Source organism: Mauremys reevesii, linkage group 10 (genome assembly GCF_016161935.1).
Source record: "Mauremys reevesii isolate NIE-2019 linkage group 10, ASM1616193v1, whole genome shotgun sequence".
Taxonomy (NCBI): domain Eukaryota; kingdom Metazoa; phylum Chordata; order Testudines; family Geoemydidae; genus Mauremys; species Mauremys reevesii.
The window spans coordinates 78,229,962-78,245,244 of NC_052632.1; the positions used below are offsets into that span (position 1 = coordinate 78,229,962).

The 15,283-nt window shown below is 54.2% G+C and overlaps 1 protein-coding gene across 7 annotated transcripts in view; it reads left to right on the forward strand.

Moving 5' to 3' along the window:
• RAI1 (retinoic acid induced 1) overlaps positions 1–14,878 on the forward strand; it is a 128,251-nt gene extending 113,373 nt beyond the window's left edge. For all 7 annotated transcript variants that reach the window (XM_039490089.1, XM_039490090.1, XM_039490091.1 and 4 more), the window contains 4 exons: positions 791–6,416; positions 10,738–10,831; positions 13,075–13,124; positions 14,732–14,878. In XM_039490089.1, coding sequence (XP_039346023.1) covers positions 807–6,416; positions 10,738–10,831; positions 13,075–13,124; positions 14,732–14,746 — 5,769 coding nt within the window. In that variant the 5' untranslated portion in view covers positions 791–806 and the 3' untranslated portion in view covers positions 14,747–14,878. The remainder of the gene's footprint in view (positions 1–790; positions 6,417–10,737; positions 10,832–13,074; positions 13,125–14,731) is intronic.
• Positions 14,879–15,283: the final 405 nt, after the last annotated feature.

The window sequence follows — 15,283 nt, forward strand, 5'->3', positions numbered from 1 at the left end:
CGGGGACGTTTTATGATGGCTGTGCCTCACTGCTCTTCTGATAGACGTCTGCTTCAAGGGGCAGACAGAGTCCAGATGGGATCACACCAATTGAGGAGGTTATTGATGGGGGAGGGGGGGGGCAGAGAAGCAGAACCAGGAAGTTGAAATGACTTTCCATAGCAGAGCCCGTGTTTCTGTCCTCAGTGCTGATAGGTCAAATAATAACACAACAATAATGATTAATAATTTAAAAAAAACCGAGGCATTGTAACTGGATTACAGGATCCTGAAATCCCAAGGGAGGGTGTGGGGAAAGGAGGGAGGATCGTTTTGCTAAGTGATTGTCAGCACTCGAGGGGCAGAGGGGGATGAGAAAACAGGTGCGTGAAACACTGAGCAACCTAACACCATTCAAGCCACATCCAGACGCCGCCTGCATTGGTTGCCGTCCTTGGCAGATCTGAGCCCACAGGGATGCTGGGGCTGGCAGGATGGGCTCAGTGTTCCTGAACCAGAGGGTGTCAATAGACTGCAGCTGGTAAGGGAGAAAGAAGGGGGGAAAGGAATTGTCATTGGGGTTTTTGGTTTTGTTTTGTTTCCCTTTAAAGGCTGGGGTGGGGGGGTCTGACTGTAGGGAGGCCTGCATTGCAAAACAACAGCTGCAATACAGGCACAAATCTCCAAAATCTCGCACCGGCTTTTAAACAAACAAACAACAAAATAACACGCACCTTCCCCCCCCCCCCGCCCTTCCCAAAGCCAAGGTAAAAGAAAATGGTTCATTTGAATCCTCTCTCTCTCTTCACAGATAACAAGCCCGAGCCATGCAGTCCTTTCGAGAAAGGTGTGGTTTCCATGGCAACCAGCAGAACTACCAGCAGACTTCACAAGATACATCACGCCTGGAGAATTACAGGCATCAAAGTCAGGCAGGGCCGAACTGCGAGCGTCAGAGGCTGGTGGCGAAAGAGTACTACAGTCAGCAGCAGCTGCCTTACCCGGGGTACGAGAACAGCGCCGTGGAGAAATATCACAGGGGAAATAAGCAATTGCCTGGCCAGCAGCTGCAAGGCCGGCCGGCCTTTTCGAATTACGCAGTCCAAGAGAATAGCCCATACCCGGCCCGCTATTCTGGGGAGGAGAGCCTGCAGCCCTGGGGAGCTCAGCAACAATCCTTAGCCGGAGGAGTGGCAAAGTATGAGGAAAACTTGATGAAAAAGAGCCCGGCTCCCGCCGGCAGCAGGCAGTACCATGAGCAAACGGCTCAGCTTCCATTCCGAACTCATTCCTTGCACCTGCCGCAGCAGCCGCAGCCGCCGCCGCAGCCACCTGCCTTGACGTATCCCAAGCTGCAAAGGCAGAAGATCCAAAATGACGTCTCCTCACCCATGTCCTTTTCCCAGACCGGCCACTTTACCCAGCACTCCCAGTCCCAGTTCCCAGCATCTTCGACGTACTCCTCTGTCCCAGGAGGGAGCCAGGCAGCTCACTCCTATAAGAGCTGCACCGCGCCCTCCAGCCAACAGCACGAGCGGCCTCTTGGAGGGGCTGCTAACCTTGCATCTGGGCAGCGAGTACAGAACCTGCATGGCTATCAGGCAAACCGAATTAGCTACGACCAGCAGCAGCAACCACAGCAGCAACAGCAGCAGCAGCCCTTGCAAGGAAGGCATCATGCCCAGGAAACGCTTCACTATCAAAACCTAGCAAAGTACCAACATTATAACCAGCCAGGCCAGACCTATTGCCAGACTGATGCTCCAGTGAGGACCCCAGAGCAATATTACCAGACATTTAGTCCTAGCTCAAGTCATTCTCCAGCTCGTTCTGTTGGTAGATCTCCATCCTATAGCTCCACTCCATCCCCTCTGATGCCAAACCTGGAGAATTTCCAATACAGCCAGCAATCTCTCAGCACAGGGTCTTTCCCTGCCGGCATCACTGACCACAGCCATTTCATGCCTTTATTGAATCCTTCTCCAACAGATGGGACAAGTCCAGATGCTCAGTCTGGGAACTGCAAAAACTTGCAGAAGGAGAAGATCCCTGAAAATCTTCTGTCCGATCTCAGTTTGCAAAGTCTAACTGCACTCACCTCACAAGTCGAGAATATTTCCAACACCGTCCAGCAGCTTCTCCTTTCAAAATCAGCAGTGCCCCAGAAAAAGGGCATCAAAAACCCTCCTAGGACACCAGAACAGCTAAAAGGCCAACACTGCAGTCCAGAGAGTAGCACGTACTCTGCCGAGCAGGTAGGGACCCCCCTGTCGGACCCTCTTAGCACTCCTCAGTCAATCCATGCTGAAACTCAGGATGCCGATTATCTGAGCGGGTCTGAAGATCAGCTAGAGAGAAATTTCCTTTATTGCAGTCAAAGCCGCAGTCCAGCGAGGATCAACAGCAACTCCAAGGCCAAGCCAGAGTCAGTCTCTACTTGCTCGGTGACTTCTCCAGACGACATGTCCACAAAGTCCGATGATTCTTTCCAGAGTATTCATGCTAGCCTGCCCTTGGAAACATTCACCAAGTACATGACCAATGAAAGGGAGTGCCCGAGGCTTCTCCTGAGTACGCTGTCTCAGGAGGAACTGGCTTCCGAAATCATTGTGCTACAGGACGCTATCAACGAGAAGGCAGACAAAGCCTGGGCCAACTCCCCTGCTTTAAACAAAGACTCCGTGAAATCCCCTTTCCATGTAGAAAATCACAGAACATGTCTGGACTCAATGGTTAAGAGCACCTGGTCCAACCAAGGCGACTCGGGCACCCACACCGAACCCCTGAAATTAGACAAAGCCTCTGGGGGAAACAACAGTAAGGATTTCAGTGAAGAGGTTTATGAGAATGCCCAGGTGGAGTTTACAACAACTGAAACAAAGAATGCTCTTAAAGTCACCGGTTCCCTGGCATATAATTCCAAACCCAATATCCCAGCTGCTACTTCGAGTTCTGGGGCCACCAGTTACAGCTGCTATTCAAACACCACGGCCAACTCAGTGGGTTCTGAAAACACCATGGAGCCTTTTGACTGGCCAGATGAAAGCATCAGTGAATCATGCCTGAGGTGGAAGGAGCTTGGACCATGCCTACAATCGTCAGATCTTTCCAAGGGTTTGTTCCACAGCAAATTGGCCGGGTCTTGCAAAGAGAAAAAAAATGCCTGCTGCATGGATATATGTGACGGTGAACAGCCAGCCAAGAATGACCAAGCCGAGGACTTCAGCCAGCAGCAGATGGGGGAGGAAGAGGAAGACACTTTGACGTATGATGAGGCCACCAAAGCAGATAGTGAGAGGTGGCTGGAGGATACCAGGCACTGCTGTTCAGGTGGGGACTTCAGTGAAATCCCGATGATATCATCTCCAGATCTGAAGGAGTCTGATTTGGAACCAGAAGAATATTCATCTCTGTGTGAGCTGGCTAGTTCAGAGCAGAAGTCTGTGATCTACGATACATCCCCACCTAAACCTCCTGAGAATGCTGCAGTGCTCTCCTCCAAGGATGTGCCGGTATCAGCAGAAGAAACTGTAAGCACAGTGGAGAAAGAAAATTCAGGTCCCTCTTCTCGTTTATCTGGACAGTCTGTTATCCTCTTAGGCCCGGCAGTCGGCACTGAAACCAAGGTGAAAAGTTGGTTTGAATCTTCCCTGCCTCACATTAAACCTGAGGAGGACACAACGGTAGGTGAAAGTGTCCTCCAGGAGAAGACAGAGACCGAAACAACCTTGTCAGTCAAGGTAAAGAAGCAAATGCTACCGGAAAATTTGCTGGTAAAATCAGAATCAATCTCGAGGGGCAAGACTCTTCGCAGCAAGAGGGTTCATTCTAGGTTGTCAGAAGGAGAGGAATCCAGAAAACCAGTACCAAGCCCGTTCAAAGACATCCAGGCAGCTGGCATGGTGGCCAACACATGTGTAGGGCCAGATGGCCTGATGGAAACAACAAGCAAAAATGCCCATGGCCAAACTCCTAGGTTTCCAAATGAAGGCTTGCCAGCTCGGATGTGTACCCGCTCTTTCACTGCCTTGAGCGAGCCCAGGACGCCAGCCCCACTGGAAGGACTGAAGGTGTTGGCCCATCAAGAAAAGTTAGGGAAGAAACCAGTTTGTGGCATGAAGCAGAGAGTTGCTTTCAAAGCCAGGAAACGCACCGGAAGACCAGCCCCAAAAGTTGTCCAAAATCCCAGCGATCCCACTTCTCTCCTGGTCCCAAACTTGGTGCAGAACGAGGACTTTATTGGCCAGAAGGCTAAAGGCCTGGAGCCCCACGATGCAGAGGTGAAGGACCAGAGATCCATGATCCTGCGATCTAGGACCAAGACACAGGAGGTCTATACGAAAAGGAGAAGGGAGAAGAGGACAGCAGAGGTCAGGATCAAAAACTGTAAAACACCCAAGAAGCTCCTTTCAAACAACCATCTACCCCCCACCTTCAAGATCACACCCCCAGGGGGGCCACACAAAGAAGGGAAGGTGGGCAAAAGAATTAAACTCCCTAAATCCGGGCCCGGAATGGGCAGCAAAATGTCTGAGCGGCCGCTGCATTCGCTGAAGAGAAAATCCACCTTCGTGTCCCCTATCCCTACCAAAAAGAGAAATTTAGTTTTAAGGAGCAGCAGCAGCAGCACAAAAGAGGAGAAGCCTGAAGCCTCCCCCAATCTCTTTAAAAGGATGCCATCAACCAAAAAGGCAAGACCTAAACTGCCCACAAAGGGCTCCTGCGAAGCGGCCTTGACGCCCCCTCCAGCTAAAGAACCCCCCAACGTCTGTATTAAAATCACCTCTCGGGCAGCATTTCAGGGGGCCATGAAGACAAAAGTGCTGCCCCCGAGGAAAGGCAGGGGCCTCAAGCTGGAGGCCATTGTGCAGAAGATCACCTCGCCGAATTTAAAGAAGTTTGCATGCAAAACGGCCGCTGCCACCGCTACTGCACACAGTAATCCTCTGAGCCCTGCCGGCGCAGAGAAGGAGCGGGCCTTAAAGAATGCAAGTGTAACCCCAGTGGTGGGAGAAGCGGGGCCATTAAACCAGGGCATGGCACAAAAGGCTCCTGCCGCTTCAGTAGCAGAGCAATTATGCAGAAATTCGAACAACAGATCCTTAAAAGGAAAACTAATGAACAGTAAGAAACTGTCCTCTGACTGTTTCAAGGGTGAGGCCTATTCATCTCCTGAGACAGTGCAGTACAACAGCAGCAGCATGGCTGCAAAGAACATCAGCCTGCTGCCCAAGAAGAGGAACCGAAAAGGGAAAGCAGCAGCCTTCAGCGTGGCCAAAAACCCATTGGACAGGCGGGCGCATCTGGCCCCTGCTCTGCTCCTGACGGCCAGAGAGCGGGCAGGCGCGGGGGACGCGCTGGGGAACGGGGAAGACGGACAAAGGGACGGGAAGAAGCCAAAGACTGAGGACAAAGACTTTGCCAAGAAGGAACCCCCCGAGGGGAGAAGCTCCCAGACCCAAACCCGGGCGCAGAAGCAGCGAGTGAACCACTCCAACTACAACGGCTACTCCAAGAGACAAAGGAAACGGCACACCCGGAGCAAGGCCAAGAACGTGGCCTCCAGGTGTAAGAGCAGGGCCAAGCGGCGGCGGCAGCAGCAGGCCCCTCTGCTTAACCCCGCGGAGCCCGAAATCAGGCTCAAGTACATCTCGTGCAAGCGGCTGCGGACGGACAGCCGAGCGCCGCCCTTCTCCCCCTACGTGCGGGTGGAAAAGCACAACGAGTTCACCACCACCTGCACCATCATCAATTCAGCCGGGGAGGAGGCCCGGCTCCACAAGGAGCAGCAGCCTTCGTCCTCGGCCCAGGCCCTGCTTTCGGGTGGGGCCTCCCTGCAGCCCAAAGCGGCGCTGCCTTTATCTTCCACAATGCACCTGGGCCCAGTGGTGTCCAAGGCCCTCAACGCAGCCTGTCTGGTCTGCTGCCTCTGCCGGAACCCAGCCAATTACAAAGACCTTGGGGACCTCTGTGGTCCGTATTACCCAGAGCACTGCCTGCCGAAAAAGAAATCGAGGCTGAAAGAAAAGATTAAAGTGGAGGGGCCCAGCGAAGAGGCTCCCGTGCCTTCGCCGGCAGAGCGAACGCTCAAAACGACAGATAATAATTGTACAACGAGTACAATCAGTGGAAAGCCGCCAAGGCTGGACAGTGCCGCTGACTCAGCGAAACAGAGCGCTCTCCGGTCGAGTTCCAGGGGGATGTTTAGGAAACTACAAAGCTGTTACTGCTGTGATGAGAGGACAGAGGGAGAGGAGGCGGCAGAGAAGCCCAGACGGCATGAGTGCAACAAAGCCGAGTCCCCGTCTCAGGAGTCAGTGGGAGACACGCAGGAGCACTGGGTTCACGAAGCCTGTGCTATATGGACCGCTGGGGTTTACCTGGTTGCAGGGAAGCTGTATGGGCTACAGGAGGCGATAAAGGTGGCTGCTGAAGTGGTAAGAGCCTCTCCTTAGGCTAAAGGGCCATTTGGAACGTGCACACCCGCTCACCAGCCCTACACACCCGCCTCCCGTTAACAAAAGTCTGGGATGGCCCAGATCAGAGAGGGCAGGTCAAACCCACAGCTGTGATTGTGCGAGGGGCGTTTGAGGGGGGAGGGAGAGGAGCCTTACCATAAGACATAAGGATTGTATCCTCCAAACAAGTCTAACCACATTCTTTGCAGTCACTGGCTGGGGAGTCGAGGTGTCGCCCTTTAGGAGGCCATCCTAGGAAAGGAATTCCAGTGCGCATGGGGCTGCCTGCTCGGATTTCCAACCCCTGTGCCTCGCAGTTGCATCCTGCAAGGTGTCGAGCCCCCTCAGCTGGAGCAAAGGGTGCACTGCACCTGACACGATTAGGCCCTCCGGATAGCTAACGCCCCGCCTAGGCAGGGCATCCTCCTGAATGCCCCTGCGCTGGGTGCCCCCGTTTGAATGCAGGAGCAAACAGGTAACGCCAGCAGTGCTTAGCGCCAGATTCCCAAAGAGCCTCTCTGAACCTGCCCGCAGAGACTGCATCCGCCTTTGCAGTTGGGCAGCTAGACGACATGCAGCGCAACGTCCACACGCAAATATGGGGTTTGGCCTGTGCAGACCCTTTCTGATATAGGACTGAAGACCAGCGGGAGGCTGTCAGAGGCTCAGAGAATGTTAAGGCCAGACAGCACCTTAGATCATCTGTATCTCGCAGGCCAGAGCATTTTCACCCGGTTACCCCTGCACTGAGCCCCATGACATGTTCCCGTTCTTCTGGCCATTTGATGCTCGTCCCGAATAGAGCCCGTTGTCTAGCTGTCCCAATAGAACACAGCCGACTTTCAAATAGGGCAATTAACCCCCCCCCACAGGGCCCTTTTCACCAGCGAAACGCCACGTGCCCCCTGGTGGGAAGCCATTGGAAACCGGAACACCAATTAATGAGCAACCATGCGTCTTTAGTATTCATTTGGGGCCACATCCTGCCAACTCCAGTGGGAAGTCAGCCTGGGTAAAGACTGCAGGGTTTGGCTCTGTACTGAGCTTTCCTTGGTGTCCCCAGACTTGACACAGTGTTAATAAATAGAAGAGGAAGGTGGAAAGAAAAGAGGATTTAAACATTCACCAGCTGAGTCTTATAGAGCCAATACCTACCTCATTTTGAGTCAGACACATGATCCTTACCTGCTGCTGTCGACTGGCTCCAAATGGCACCTTAGCATGTTCACCTTCACCTCACCAGCCTCCATGGCTCTAGTTACATTCCCAGGCTCTTTGTGGATGGGCGGCGGGCGACAGAACAGTGTCCCATACCACTCTGCCCTTGCCCCCCCTGCGGTTCCGGTGCTGTTGCACACACAGTAAACAGCAGCACCACAGGTGCAGTTAGACAGCCAGGCTTAACGGTGCGTTAATAAAAAGCCTGAGGAGCAACAATGAAAACCTGCCAATTGTCTTAAGAAATGTTGCTCCCATGAAATTAAAAATAATGCACAGGCATAGATGGGGTTTGTCTGGCGACAGGTATCCTGTAACCATGCATCAGGCCTGGGCAGAAGCTGAAAGCAAGGGGTGAGATTCTCAAAAGCACCCAAGTGATGTATTTGCACAAGTCCCATTGACTTTCGGTGAGACACATGCTCCTTTGAAAATCCCACTCAAGTTGCCTATTTAGGCCTTAAATTAAACTTTCTTTGTGCGGGAAGGTGACCCTCCAGGTTCCCATAAAATTGTGGAGATCCATCACTCGTGGGGACTCTGAGATCTCCTGGAAGCAAACTGTTCCACCTTTACCGCATCCGGCTTGGCGTGCGTCTCAGAGGTGCAATGCTAGCTAGGAACAGGGAGGGACAGGAAAGGGGAAATGGGATGAAGAAACAGAAGCTGCCTGGCCAGATTCCACAGTGACGGGCAGAGTAGAGGGCAAAGGGACCCTTCTTCCTTCACTTCTACCCTTTTTCTTTTCTGTGCAAGTAAGACACACCGTGAGAGTAGTTAACCACTGGGACAATTTACCTAGGGAATGTGATGGCTTCTCCAAGGCTCCAAGCCTTTCAATCGAGACTTGATGTTTTTCTAAAAAAAACCTTTAGCTCCGCCAAATTTGGATGCAGGGGATAGTGGGTGACGTTGTCTGGTCTGGGCTATGCAGGAGGTCAGACTAGAGGATCATAATGGCCTTTGTTCAGCTGAAAGTCTGTAAATCCATGGTTTTACCGAAGGGGCAGCCATGCCCCAAAACACCAAGTAGTTTGAGGCTGTCAGTGGATATGCCACGTTGGACTGTTCTTACAATGTCCCTCGGCCTGGGCCATTTACACTGTTGGGCGCATTTAGACCTGTGCCTTCTCATGTGTACACACACCGTTCCACAAGCAGAATAGACAAGCTCAAAAGCAGAGTGATTATTAGCTTCTCCGGGCAGAGATCTCTTCTGCGCCCTCTTCCGTGTCTCTGAAGCACCATGCTCAGCAGTGGGGCCACTGAACTAGTCATAATTCATCATCAGAACCTGCTGGGCAAAGGAGAGCCAATCAGGGCCAGATCCTCAGCTGGTGTCACTCAGCATAGCTCCATTGGCTTCAGCGAAGCTAACCTGATTGATGACGGCCGAGGATCTGGCCCTCAGAGTGCGGAGAGGTATCGCTGGGTGCAGATAATGGCATATTATAAAGCGTTCTGCTGTGTTTTTACAGCATGTCAGTACTAGTATTTAAATAGCTTTATGAATTAATCAGGGTTGGAACATTTTAAACATCCATTCGCCCTCTATCCCCAGCTGCAAAGCCCCTGAAGGGGTGGGTCTGTCGAGCTTGCTCAGCCATCCCTTGTCTTGGGCCGCCATTCGCCTGCACCTCGCACTTGTACTGTTATAAGTGATGGACCTTGGGGTTGCTGAGTCTCAGGACAGCGGAGAGGCAAAGGGCCAGTTCTGCTCTCGAGCTCTGCTGTAGAGCAGGCTGGCGTGAGTGAGCGGATATGGCCCGAGGATATGCTAAGGCAGTGAACCCATGTCATGGCTAGGAACTGGGATCAGTTAGCATGAGGAGGGGTGGATCAAACAGTCAATTCCCCGCAGTTCCAGAGTTTTCATCTTCCCCTTCTGGTCTATGTTCCACTTGCATCCTTCCCTCTGGGCTTCTGCAGGTTGCACAGTGCAAGGTGCCCTCTCTATCCTGCCCCTTCCACCTGCAGATCCCTGGCTGGGTGTTCTCCAGCACAGCCGTTCGATGCTGTGCAGCGTATGCAGACTCCGAGTTTTCCAGACCTTGTAAGGGACAGCTCATATTCCCAGAACGGTGCAGAAAGAGGAGCACACCCAAAATCCATACACGTTTTGCACGCAGCGCAGGGCGAGCTGGAGACAGGAGCACATGGAGAGCTGGGATTCTAGACCCAGCTCTGCCCCTGACTCACTGGGTGGCCTCAGACAGGTCACTCCACCTGTGGGTTTCTCCGTAAAATGGAGAGGACGACTCTTACCTAGCCCACAAGGGGGCTGTGAGGATTAATGAATATTTGGGAACCGCTTTGAGATCCTCTGGTGGAAAGCACCAGGAAGGGCATAGTATTTTGACCGTTATTATACATCAAGCAAGTTCATTGGGCAGTCACCGGAGGAGCGTTTTGTGCCACCGCAATAAGAGGAGTTGCCTCCCCGACACACAGTCAGGTTGCATTAGCCCCACCCCATCCCAGCACCCCACTGGGCTAATGCCCTTTTAGAACATAAAGGGTTGCCACAGCCTCTGAGCGGTCAAATTTGGGTCTGGTTACAGGTGTTCTTTGGCCTGCAGTTTTGGTTCCAGTCAACGGAAAAGGGGTGGTTAACAAAACCCAGTGGTAGGCCTTGGAGAGGACAGGTTAAAGGCTATGTCCATTGCATAGCTCACTCGTTAGTGGTTGTGGGGGGAAAGGGGGTAACTGGGACAGTGTTCCTGTACTGGAGGGGCTAGGAAGGGGGCAGGAGTGCTATTCCAGGGACCAGCCATGTGCCCACTGAAGTCATTGGGAGCAATGGAAGCATGCTCTGTTGCCAAATCCGCAGTAAGGGTTACACCGCATCGTCATGAGGAAGTGAATGAGTTTGGTAACACTAGTAGGGCTCAATCAGGCTTTGTGAGGCTGAGGAATGAACGGGGTAAATCTGAACCTGGTGGGGATGTGAAGGTGGAAGCTTTTCCTGGCCTTTCCATGGCTGCCAGGGGACTAGCTAGTTCTTGTATCTGGGATTTACTTCACTGGACCTCACTGGATTCTCTCTCTCTTTTTCCCCCCTGCCCCATTGGTGGATTTAAAGAGATGCTCTAGTTGCCAACAAGCAGGAGCAACCGTTGGGTGCTGCCACAAGGGATGTGTCCAAACCTATCATTACGCATGTGCCATTGACACAGGTAAGGCTCGCTTAGGAGAGGAGGGATTTGGGTCAAGAGGGCTTGAAGGACCTCAGCTTCCTGCTCCCTAGAGTTCGGTTGCTCCTGGCGCGATTCCCGAGTCCTATGCATGAAGAGAGTTATACAAGATGGGGAATAAGCCTCCATTGCGGCTGGCTCGGAGACCCCCTTTCCGAGCGTTAACGCTCCATGGGATTTGGGGGTTCATAAATGAGAGGCACCAGCGCATTGCACCCAGCTTTGTCTGCGTTCCTCAATGCACTTCAGACCCGGCCCTCTGCCACTCATGCCAGGCCTGAGTTCCCTCAGCAGGTCTGCCAGTGCACTGCCAGTTCTGACCAGCGTGCCTCCTATTCCAGGCCTAGTCCCCACTTCACAGGAACCACGGGTGGCCTGATTAGTTTGTATTATGTCCTATTCGTGATCATTCACAGGGTGGCACTATGTGGTTAGAACAGGGGGGCTGGGAGTCAGGTCTGCATTCTACGCCTGCCTCTGCTGTAGGTTTGTTGCATGTCCTTGGGCAAGTTACTCGATCTCACTGGGTTTTAGCTTCCCCCTTTGTGAAAGGGTATAATGGTACCTCCCATTCGTTCATGGTGCCAGAGTTACGGGCGATCTGTATCGGGAAGGCTCCAGAGAAGGGAAAAGCCTTTTTAACAGGCCAGGACCAAGTGTGTTATTCTGCACGCCCCTGCAATCGATTTTGTTACTACTGAGTGTCAGTTTGCCATGCATGTGCGCCAGAGAGATGGAACGGTATTTATGGGGCAGTCAAAAACCACTGACCCAGTCTTAAAGCGTGGCACCATTGGGCACTTTGCCACAGCCAGTCTTAGAGCCTCACTCTGTGTCCCGCAGATTTCAGGGAGGATTTCGGCCCAGCTGAGGGACTTGTGCAGGGAAGGGCATTGCAGTATGATGGAGTTTGTTGCCATATTGCAAATTTGTCGTTGGCAGCAAGATGCCCATTGGGGGCGCTATAAAGAGCTCACCCAGCCCCTCTCCTGGAGGCTGCTGGGAGAAGAGGGTTCGATGCAGAAAGGCAGGGTGAGAAAGGCGAGAAGGAATGCAGGGTGAGAGTGAAAGGAAGAGAGCAGTGTGGGGTGCTGGGCTGAGGAGGGCACTTCTGATCCCATCCCTGCCATCCGCACCCTGCCACACGCAGCGCCTCAGTGTATCCATGGGGGTGAGGACCCCACCGCACAGAGATGTTGTGGGCAGTAAGCAGTTAAGGTAAAGGGGCCAGAGTCAGCCCTGTAGATCTCTGCAGGAGTCACATGGCTGGGCCTGGTTTTGGGAAGGCGCTTTCAAATCAAAGCAGCCACGAGCGTTATTCCCCATCCCCTGTCTCTCTGTGTCCCGTCCTCCTGGCAGCCTCACTGGCTGGGGGGAGCTGTCAAGCCAGAGGAGGCTGTGAACAGCCCCAGCCTCTTTCACAGCTTGTGCTGCCATACTGGCAGCCTCGCAGACATCCACTGGTACTGGGAGCTTTCCCGCGGAGAGGAGAGGCCTGGAATTGCTGCCAGCCCTATTCCCAGCTAGCACCAGCTCCCCCAGCAGTCACCCAGGCACGTGTGTCAGGTTGGGATGGGGCAGGACCAGCTCCACCGAGCAAGATCTCCCTAGACTCTACCCTCTGGATGGCCTGCGTCAAATCCCACTCAAGCCCCCAGGGGAATACGTATGACCAGTCTCAGCTTAGCTCTTTGGCAGAAACGTGGCCACAGCAAACTCCATTGCTCATTTAGCGCAACGAAGTGTGGTTGGCAGGAGAGACCCGAGTTTGGGGCCGAGGGGCAATGGCGGGACTGGGGGAGCAGAGCAGAGCCCAGTCCTGGGGCTTTAAGAGGCTGAGGAGCTGAGGCAGAGCTCTGTGGGTGCTGCAAGTCGAGGGTCAGGAGTCCTGGGTGAGCCGTGGGGGGCCTGGCACGGCCCCTGCCGGGCTCTAGCTGTGGCTGATGTAAGCCGGGCTTCCCATCAGCCAGGAGCGGCCCCTCTGGCTGCTGGAGGAGGAGCCATTATGGACACTAGAGTGAGTCCCATTCAGGCCCCTGCAGGACAATGCCTGTGGCAAAGGGGAAATCAGCAGGGGTAGGGAGAAGGCTTCACAGCTCCACCACCGCCCCTAGCTCATTGCACTCAGCCCGCGGGCTAATGGTGGGTGGTTGTGAGAGGCTGGGGGGGACACACGGCTGCCTCACCCGCACCCTCTAAAGTAGGGCTCTGCTTTCTGTTCACAGGTTGCTTATTAACTGAAGAGAACTTCTCTCTGAAATGTCCCAAACATAAGGTGAGTCCAGAGCCCCCCACCCAGGAATCTGTCCTCTCCTCCTGGCTTCCCTGGCCACAGCCCTGGCAATTCTGTGTGTTCCCCTGCACAGCTCCCAGCAGGCTGAGGGAAGTGGAGGCTGGCTGGGGTAGCCCCACTGCCGTCCTCCTAGCCCAGGGGCTCAACTCATGGCCAGCCCTATGGAGCAGGAATCAGACCCAACGGCCTGTCCATCCCGCCTGGCCTCCAAGCCACCTCTGCACTCTGGCCATGTCGCCCTCCACTCCTGCCCCCAAATTTCAGCTCCCTCTGAAGCCTCTTTATACATCTTGCTCTGTTGGCTTCAGCTTCTGGCAACTCGTCCCAGACGTCTGTTGCCCTCCTGGGGAAACGCACCCCCTGATTTCCCTTCCAGCTCCCAGAGAGAAGGCCTCAAGCTGCCTCTAGGTTCCTGCTCCTCGGGCAGCCTGAGCTGTTTGCGCCTGTCGGCGTTGTTCTGCCTGGCGTAAGCAGGCAGGGAACAAAGTGAGGTTGAAGTGGGAGCGCTGGAGGGGAAGAGGCGAGGGGGGGGAGGGGAGTGTCACTGCTGCTGCCACCACCTCCCCACAAAGCAACAGGAGAAGGGCTGGGACTAAAGGGCTTTGTCTTCCCTCAGGAACTCATTTCCAAATGCTGATGGGGGGGGGGGGGATAATTTAATCAGCGCTAAAAGCACTTCTTGCCTCTCTCCTTCCCCAGCACGTGCACCTTATTACAGGCAATCAGACGGGAGGTCGGGGCTGCACAACCCGGATCCAGACTAAGCTTGGGGATTGAGTGTTTGGATCGGGTGGGGAGAAGGGGGCAGGTTGGGCCAGGCCCAGCTGTCGTTTGTAATCCGGTCGGGACAAGACCGGGCAGGTTATCACCAGCTGCTCTGATGAGTGGGAAGAAATGTGCAGATGGGTCTGGTAGCTGCTCCGGGCTGATGTCCAGGGAGGGAAGCCAGGGGCTGTGGGCCCAGCACCCCGTAGACGAATGGGCTCCCACTAGCGGATTTGTGAAGCTGAATGCAGAGTGAATAGCTGAGGCTGGAGGGACAGGCCGTGCAGGGCAGTTCCTGTGGTGCAGGACCAATGGCGAAGAGGACACCTGTCCCAGCGTGGGGAGGACAGGACAGCAGCGGGGGGAGGTGCACGCATCCCTTTCTCTGGAAGACTGTGGGGAGGGCAGGATACCCGCAAGCCAGCAGATGGCTAGCGTGGCACTGAATCCAAAGGGAGAAGCCAGAGGAGGGCAGGTTTCTGAGAGATGAGTCTTCCTGTCCCCCTGTGGTGGCCGTTCTCTGTATCTCTGACAGGCTGCAGATACAGGCCTGCAGCCTGGCTGGAGTGTGCTGTTATTTCGCACTGTGCCTGGCGCAGGTGAGCAGTGCCAGCCGCAGGGTGAACCCAGGGAGTCTTCAAGGTGGCTCCGGCTGCCTCATGCCACCCTGTTCCCCGTGTGCTGGCAAAGCCAGGCCTGGCATTCAGCCAGCTCAGCGTGAAGGCGACACCATTCTCGCTCCTCCTCGGAGGGGGTGGGCCCCCCAGAGCAGCAAGTTAACCCTTTCGCTGCCGATCCATTAACCTGTTCGGCTTCTTTTGCAGAGGCAGCCGTTATAATCCATCTGCCGGGAAGTCGCCCCTCCGCCAGGCCCAGGTCACCCCAGAGGCTCCTTGGTGCTTGTCTCAGCGGTGGCTGCCAGCGACAAGATCCCACAGGGAAAGGCAAGGACGAAAGTGCAGAATGTACCCATCTGCGTCCATTCCCCCGGGCAATAGTGTTTACCTGGGACGGGGGAGCACCCAGAATACAGGCCAGGTGGGAATCCAGTTCCAGGTTCTACTTCTTCCCTTCTGCTCCCCCCAACACTCTACCAGAGCCATTCCGGATGGGCATGAAGATCCAGCTCCAGGGTCTTCTTGGAACTCTATCCAGAGCCATTCCAGGTGGGCACATAAAAGCAGTTCCACGTTTTTCTCCTTCCCCCTCTGAACTCTACCCCGGAGCCAGTGGGCAAAGAAATCCAGTTCCAGGTTTTTCCTCCTCTCCCCTTTAGGACCTGTAACTGACACTGATAGTAACATCTTTCACCTGGGACAAGGCCCCAGGTAAATCCCGGCCTGGAGCATTTTCAGCACCTCCCTTTGAAGTGGATT